This window comes from Polypterus senegalus, chromosome 2 (genome assembly GCF_016835505.1).
Source record: "Polypterus senegalus isolate Bchr_013 chromosome 2, ASM1683550v1, whole genome shotgun sequence".
In the NCBI taxonomy this organism is placed as follows: domain Eukaryota; kingdom Metazoa; phylum Chordata; class Cladistia; order Polypteriformes; family Polypteridae; genus Polypterus; species Polypterus senegalus.
In genome coordinates, this window is record NC_053155.1 from 264,014,427 (window position 1) to 264,022,844 (window position 8,418).

Consider the following 8,418-nt stretch of genomic DNA (forward strand, 5'->3'; position numbering starts at 1 on the left):
GCACAAATACAGGGAACAATATGGTAGTAGTGCAAAATTCTACAATAGCATTAAGTGACGTGACTGGGCTCCTTCATTGCAGCTTTAAAATGAGCACATAAAACAGAACGCCATGCATCTCAGTGACACGTTGCATGTGAGTACACACAGGAAAAGCAATGCTAGGGTGAACGATGCTAAGCGGCCCGTCTTAGAAGTCCTTCCTTTGGCTTGGAAGCCAGCCTTCTGTCTACAGGATCTGTGATTCTATACACAACAGACACAATTCTCGAGAAGCACAGGGGTTAATATTAAAAATAAAGTGATCTTGATGGTCTGAGGCAAGTATGATACATAATGAAAGAAAAATGATGCAAGAGCTTGGCTTTTAATGACTGCATGCATTCTGTTATGTATATCCAGTTAAGAAATCCTGTGATCAGTGGGTGATCCACTCAAGTGTTACGAGAAAGCGCAATCCCCTGATTTGAAAGGTGTACCTAAGTGTATCCAGTAGAAAAAGGAAAAAAAAAAAAAGACTTGCTTGTCTTTTTTGCTGCTGCTGTTATTGTACAAATTCCATATTAAAGATCAAAAACGTGTCATGGTAGCAAATCCCAGGAGTTCTGAGTCTAATGTTCCCTGAAGCTTGTTACAATCGTAGTAAATGTGGGAGTTTGTCGGAGAGCCTCTTCCTGGCTGACCCCTGAATTGAATCTAGTTTCCGTTTGTAAATCCGCAAGCTTTCCTTTCCATCTACAATGAGAAGATTTCCCCCTCACCTTTGACGTTGTCTTCATGTAGCTCAGCACTTTATTTATTTTTTTTTTCCACAGTTTTGCAGGATTTTTTTTTTTTTTGTTTGTTTTATTCTGTTCTGTTAAAATGAGAACCTGAAAGATCTGAAGCACTGTTCCCATATGCATATGGCCACAGAGCTAAATAATTGTCAGTTTACAGTGCTGGATTTTTTAAGACAGAATCAGATATTTTGTGCTTTAAAATTTTTTGCAGTTGTTTTTAGGACGGGAGATTCTTGGCACTTCAGCTTATGTTCTTTTGTTGTTACTGTTTAGCATTTGCAAAGGCATGTGAAAGTAGTACTCCATGCTGAGCTGTGCAGCTCCCCGCTTTCTAATCACCTCCGTGCCACGGAAACAGTCTCATGGTTAAGAGAAAATGTATTCCTTGGAGTTGAACCGGTTTCTGGACGGAAGTTTGTTTTTTAGCATCTTACCTTTTTTCGCACTGGATGCTATTTTTCGCCCTCTCTATCTTGTCCACCATTTCTGGTCACTTTTTAAAGTGGTCATGGTAGGCCGCGTGCTTTGCTATTAAGCTTGCCGAAGGCTTATTGCTGGTCCTCTTCACTAAAACCCTGGCCACAGGGATCTTCGTCCTTGGTTGGTCGCTTTTTGCTGCTTGGTGATGCCCTGTCGAAGTGAGGTTAGGGGCTAGAGCTCCCTGACTTGCAGAATGAGAAGGTATTTGTTTGACGCTCACAGGAATCTTTGAGTCTCTGGGTAGGCTTGTGCTTCCCTTTAGGGAGCGAAATGTACTTTCAGAAGATGGTGTTAGCTTAGGCCCTGACATAGACGTGCTTGTCACGTCCTCATCGGAAACAACTCCGGGAAGACTTTCATCTGGGTCACCATAGAGATCAAACAAAGCATCCCCACTGTAGCTGTCTCTTGGCAGGCTATCCTTAGGTACAAATCTACTGCTGCCACTTTCATCTTCTGGTCCAGGAGTCGTGGAGTCCCAGTAGCCTTCATCGCTATTCGGGACACACTCCTGCATGTCCCTCTCTTTGTTTCGCTCCCCATCTTTATGTGTTTTACTAACGCGGCTGTTACCGCTGATTGGTATTTTGCTGAGGCCCAAGGATTTCATGACGCTACTGTTCGCTGCCCCCTCTACACTCTTTTCACTTTTTTCTTTTTCACGTATCTTGCTTTGGACCTCTGGGGTACCCTCCTTCTTCATCTCATTCACTCGTTCCTTACTTTGTGGCAGGATATCCCAAAATCTTTGTAGATCCGCTTCATCAGCTTCATCTGGAGTAGCCATTTCTTCACCTCCACCTTGGTAGGTCACAACACCACTGCTCTGGGTCTTCTTGGGAGGGAATTTCACTTTACTTTTTAGATGTAAGGCCTTCTCCAGGGAGGCCCCACTGTTGCTAATGCCATTCCCACTTCCTGCCTCCTCTTCATGATCTGCTATAATATCTCCACAGCCAGTCAAGGAGTCAAAGCTCTTCAGAGAGGTAACATCGGTGAACATGGAGCAAATGCGATCAATGCATTGCTCAGCTGGGGGATCGATACCTGAAAGTTCAGGAGGTGTAATAGTAGTGGTAGGTACAGGAGAGCACGGGACAATCTCTGGAGAACTGCTACCACTGCACTGTGGGTTAGGCATCAAACTCACCTCTGAAAGTTGGCTGGTAATAACTTCTGGCAGATCCTCAACTTCTGGTCTGGCAACTTTGGAGGCTTCCACTTGCCCTTGACTCTCTTCCTCACTTTCAGCCACATCCCCTCCCTCTTGCTCATCTGCATCCTTGTACAGATCCGGAAGAATACCCTCGGATTCCGCAGTTTTCTCAGTTGCGTCCCCTGTTGAGGCGGCTTGTGGCTCCTCACTCGGTACTATCAATACTGCGTCTTCCACATCCTTGTTTGTGTTGAGCTCAGGCTCTGACTCGGGCACTTGCTGCACTTCTTCCTTAATAAATTCCAGGCTAGAAGTCAAGGAAACTGGGCAGGGGGCATCAAGAGGAGGATCAGATGCTTCCCCCCTTTCCTCTTTGGAATTTTTCTCTTTTTTGTGCCAGCGCATATTGTTAAGGAGTCCCTTTAGTCCTTTCTTTTGTTTAGAGCTCGCCTTAGGCTCTGCGTTTTCCCCTCTGCTGCTTTCAGCTTTGCCATTCTTTTTTAGAATGGAAAAGAAGCTGAGCGACTTACTCACCGGGCCTCCAGCTGCCTCCACGGGTCCACTGACAGCCTTTGCACACAAAGTGATATTCAGGTGATCGTTACTGGAAGATTCCTCTTTTCTGCTGCCCTCCAAGACGGCCTCAGCTAATCCATCGTGGGTCCTGCTTCTCACAAGCCCCGCTTTGCCGGAGCTTTTGGTTTCCCCTTTGCTCTTCATTCCAAAGATACTGGGGACAGTGCTGCCTGCTTTCCTCTTTCGGAACAATTTAAAAGCAGCCTTGTTAATCTTTCCTGAAGGCGGAGGCTCCGTGAGCGGAGGCTCACTGCACTCACAATGCAAGTCCATGTCTGCCGCGGTTGCTGCTCCTGCTTGTTTTTCTTCTGCAGACCCCCGCAGAAGCCTGATGCTGGCTTTCTCACTGGCAGCCTCGCTGCTGCGCCTGCTAGTCTCCATGACAACCAGAGGGATAAGCAGCTTTCGTCAGCTATGGACGAGAGCCAGTCCACTGTCATCCATGCTAAATCAACCTGAGCCACAACAGCAGAGGGAGATATAAAAGGGTCCCTTTTTTCCTAATAGATTTCTAGGTTAACCACTTCATTACTGAGGACGTGGATAAAGCAGTTTGATCCTAATCTGTCTGCCGAAGAGCAAGCACCCACTGAAGAAACCTCTTAAGCCTCGTTTTCCCGAACAGTTATAACCCAATAAGAAGGATTAAAGAGAAAAAACAAATTCTGCAGTTCCAGCAGAGAGATGTATTAAAACATTTAAGAAAATGGACTACATTTTTCCTTGACTGTGGTGACAAAACAATGCTAACTAACCAGTTTATTATTGCCATATGGGTGTCTGCACTTGCACTAACCTCCCTAAAGTCATTTAGCATCCATCCATTCAGAATCTCTGCCTACTCCTTTTGGGTCAGGCTAAGCCAGTCCGAGGAGTAAAGACCATAAGGCAGGAGCCAATCCTAAGGCTCACATCTTCTGAGCTTCATCCACCATGCCTGTGCAATTCTGCTTATAACCACATTCATTATTCCGTTTCTTGCGGTGGGCTGGCGTCCTGCCCAGGGTTTGTTTCCTGCCTTGCGCCCTGTGTTGGCTGGGATTGGCTCCAGCAGACCCCCGTGACCCTGTAGTTAGGATATAGCGGGTTGGATAATGGATGGATGGATGGATTATTCTGTTTCTTTATCAGTTAATACTTTATATAGCACCTTTCTCTGTATGTAGGATATGTATGTGTTCTCAAAACGTACTTTAAATAAAGCTCAGCATCACCCATTGAAAACAGACTTCTACGTCCCTCTCCCTTTCTACGTTCCAAATCTCAGCATTCAGATCATTTGGGCATCACATTATCTTCAACTGTTTCTCACACACTAAACTACCATGCCAGGGTCATTCATCTCACCTGCTAAAGATCGTTCACACTTCCTGCCTTTCATTTCATCTGTGTGTTGCCTTCTGCTCTCCACAATCAGCTGGCTGAACGCTGTTGTCACTTTCCATGATGGCTTAACTGAGCCAATTGCCTGTATGGTACTTTAACTTTGCACTTTTATCCCTCTACATTTCCCAGACCTGGAAAGGAAGATACTGTAGCTGTGCAGACAAGCTCTTGGTCTCCTGCCCTTTCTCATTTTTCATCTCTCCCATTTATACTTCCACTACATATTGGCAGTATGTATTATGAACTTCAAAGTCCTAAACAATGACTCAAAATGCCAAGTGAGGGAGGAAATCATCAACAAACCCCCACCAGTCACACATAAAGGGCAATAACGAATCTTCATAAATAAAAGATTTATTTTCAGAAAAAGGTCTGTTAAGCAGTGAAGCTCCGAAGACCACAAAAGGCACAGCTGGGACTGTGTAAAAAGGCAAAAGGCAATCCAAGGCAAAGAAAGTCACAACCACAGATCCATTAAACTTAGTGAAAACAAAGCACAGAGGTCAAAAATCCAAAAATTCACAAAATAATCAAATAGCAAAATACACAGGAAAACTCACCACCATTACAAGCACATTCAATGAACCGCAAGGGACTGTACGTTGCCCCCTATTTTATAGGGCTAAGTGGAGTCCCTTGATAGTGATGAACAGGTGGTCCCTGCCTCTTGAGGGACCACTGACAACACACATGGAGCACATCAGATTATACATGACCATAAGCAGACTAAATAATCAGATCTGTTAATATAAAATATTCACTAAATTAACATAAAAACACAATTTGAACTACAATTGTGGGAACTCTGGCTAAAACACAACAGTATAGTGGAACATAATTATTGGCTGTTGTCAGTAGGTGGTGATCTCAAGCCTTCCTCAAAACCTAAAAAAAACAAAAGTATAAAGAAACAAAGGGATTTATTAAAGGGAATGTTAAATACGAAAAGATTTCCTTATACAATTAAGGGTTTCTTATTATTTCATGGAGTGACTGGTCCAATAACCCACAATGCCATATAGTATAAGCTCTTCTCAAATACTCCAATAGAGTCTACTCATATACCCCAGATCTCCAATTGGTTGAACTCTGTTCATTTGAGGAGCCAATCAAATTGCACAGAGAGCGTGACGTTTAGCAGTGTTTGAATTACATGTCAGCGATGTCACGTGACATGGTAAGTCAATTCTATCTTTCTCAACGCACCCATTTTAACAGTACCTTGTGCTCTGTTATTTTGAAGCACTTACACTGTGGTGAAGATTAGAGTTGTAGGAGTGTTATCTGACTCATGAATAATAACAAGTAATTAGTTTGTGTGTTTTGAAGGGCCTTGTCATCTACTAGAACTGTGTTCGCTGTGTAAACAATCCCATTGGGTGTCTAGTAGAACTCCTCAATCATGAAGTTGCTGAGGTGTGCAGCTGGACCTTACTCACCTTCCAAGAACCATTTCTGAAAGAATCTCTTCGTGGGACACTGATAAGGGTTTGGAGCTGTACTCTTGGAGCTCCCTCTTGTGGCCCCAGGTGATCCTGCACATCTTTATTGTGGAAGGAGTCCAGGCAGGTTGTCCTCTTTAATTACTTGTTGTAGTTATTATGACACATTATCATTATTACATATTATGACTCAGGCGCCGCCACGAGTGGCAGCCTTTCCAGTAGCTCTGTGTATGACTTTATCTTTCTACTTTTTTCTGTATTTCACTGATCACTCCTCCCACTTTCTTTTATGTGGACTCATTCCCTGGACACTTTTTACTACTTTTTAACTACTTGTGAATTTCCCCTTGGGATTAATAAAGTATCTATCTATCTATCTATCTATCTATCTATCTATCTATCTATCTATCTATCTACTTCATTCTGTCTCCATCTAGCATTTGTAGGTGCCAAGGGGGGCAGACTGGCATCCTGACTGGGAAGGATGATGGGTCCTTACCCAACTGGGAGGCCATAAGGGAAGGATATGGGTGGATTTTGCGGATACCTTTCCTGGCTGGGAACATATAACAGAAGGACAGGGAAGGACCATCTCTTGGGGCTATGGAGTCCTCCAGTATATCAAATGGCAGCATCACTCAGGTAGAGATTTCATTTGTACACCTACAGGACATCTTAGGAATTGTAGTCCTAACGGACAGCCCTGTTGTTGTATGTGGGTGTCTCCAGAAGAAGCAGTGGGGAAAGGACTCACACATTTTTAGGAGGTTCCACCTGACCTGGACATGTTTCCAGGGTGTAATCAATCATTTGACACCGTAACTATACCAGAGTCTGCCATTAATGGAGCTGCTCAACCTGATCCTGGGGAGGTGGAGACAGGAGGTAGAGGACAAGGCTTACCTGGAGAAGAGTGAAGGAATTACTGTATTGGATTGTGTTTGTGATTCTCTCTTGAAAGAAGAACCTGTGGAAGATATTTCGCAAAATAAAATATACTTTACTTGTACCCTTGACTGTGTTTGTGCATTTTTGTTTAGAGTCAGGGGCTCGGTAGTGTCCCCTATCTGTCACACACTCTAACAGGAGTTCCCTAACCACTTTTAAGCTAAGAATTTATATTGCCCTGTACTGGTGCTTTAGCTCCCCCTGTTGACAAAGTTCAACAATTAAAAAATGGACACATACTGCCTGGCTCCATTTATGCTTAAACAAATCTGTCTATCTGTGTACTCATTATGGAATTAGCAATTTGTAAAGTTTTTAATTGCATTTAAATGTGAATTTGTCACAGCACTCTATGCCTGCTCTATAGAAAAATTATCGCTAGCCTTACTATCACACAATGAGCACTTTATAAAATATAAAGCTGGCACAGTAGTGAGCTTGGTCATGGCAGTGCTCTCTCACTTCTTGTGTCATGAAGCGAAGCCAAATGGTGTGGGCTAAGCTGATGGAATTTAAACAGCAAGGTTACTAGTTACCCATAAATGACAGCATTGTTTGAAGCTGAACTTACATTTTATATTTTCTTTATGTTAGTGTGGGGTTCCTCCTACTGGCAAATAGCAAAGCAGCTCAATTTTATCATGGCTTGTGTGACATGCTTCAGAGTATGTGCCATCTCACTTTTTGTATATGGCTCCCCTCAGATTACAGGGGCGCGTCTTCACTTTTCACGGAGAAACAGCTGGTTTGCTCCGTTTAAGAATAAATCAAGTCGTTTGTATGAAGGTGATAACATCTTCTGTTCTTATTTTTGACAGATACCACAGTACATTTCATCTTTAGGATAATGACAACCTCTAGTTACACTGCACAGATGGCAACTGATAATGAACTTTAGCTGTACCCCACTCATAATTACAGGAAGCGGTATTTACACATCTACAGTTGTGCTGGAAAGTTTGTGAACCCTTTAGAATTTTCTATATTTCTGCATAAATATGACCTAAAACATCATTAGATTTTCACTCAAGTCCTAAAAGTAGATAAAGAGAAACCAGTTAAACAAATGAGACAAAAATATTATACTTGGTCTTTTATTTATTAAGGAAAATGATCGAATATTATTTATTTGTGAGTGGCAAAAGTATGTGAACCTTTGCTTTCAGTATCTGGTGTGACCCCCCTCTTCTGTCACCTCCACTCCTCTCCCACAAGCTCTGTCCTCTGTCTCACAACCCCGGCTCTCCAAATGGAGTGAGGCGGCGCCTTTTAAAGTTCACCCAGATATGCTCCAGGTGCTCCCTGACGATCTTCTTGCAGCACTTCCTGGAGTGGCGGAAGTGCTACAGTCCGGGCTACAGAATTGTCCAAGGAAGCCTCTGACGGTGGCCCGACAGGGTTGAACTTACAAGCTCCAACCCAAGGGCCCCGATGCAATCCAGGGGGGGTTGCCCTCTTGCATCCAGGGGGAGATATTGCCCCTCTCCTGGTTCTTCCCTTCTCCACACCACCCATCTTCATTTCCTTTCTCTTTTTTTGTTGTCCTACTATTTTTTGCAGAGGCTCCTTTTTTCTACACCTTCTAGGTATGCAGGCACATTGGTGCTGATTATAGACCCCAGAGTGCTAATGAGGCAATCGACTG

The 8,418-nt window shown here is 43.5% G+C and overlaps 1 protein-coding gene across 1 annotated transcript; it reads right to left on the bottom strand.

Annotated features, from left to right (window-relative positions):
- Positions 1–410: 410 nt before the first annotated feature.
- On the bottom strand, positions 411–3,575 carry amer2 (APC membrane recruitment protein 2). Its single transcript, XM_039745471.1, has one exon. The coding sequence runs from the start codon at positions 3,373–3,375 to the stop codon at positions 1,273–1,275; it is 2,103 nt and encodes a 700-aa protein (XP_039601405.1). The 5' UTR covers positions 3,376–3,575; the 3' UTR covers positions 411–1,272.
- Between the last annotated feature and the right edge of the window lie 4,843 nt (positions 3,576–8,418).

Excerpts from the sequence above, each read along its gene's own strand:
- amer2 (XM_039745471.1), bottom strand. The coding sequence starts at position 3,375 with ATGGAGACTAGCAGGCGCAGCAGCGAGGCTGCCAGTGAGAAAGCCAGC.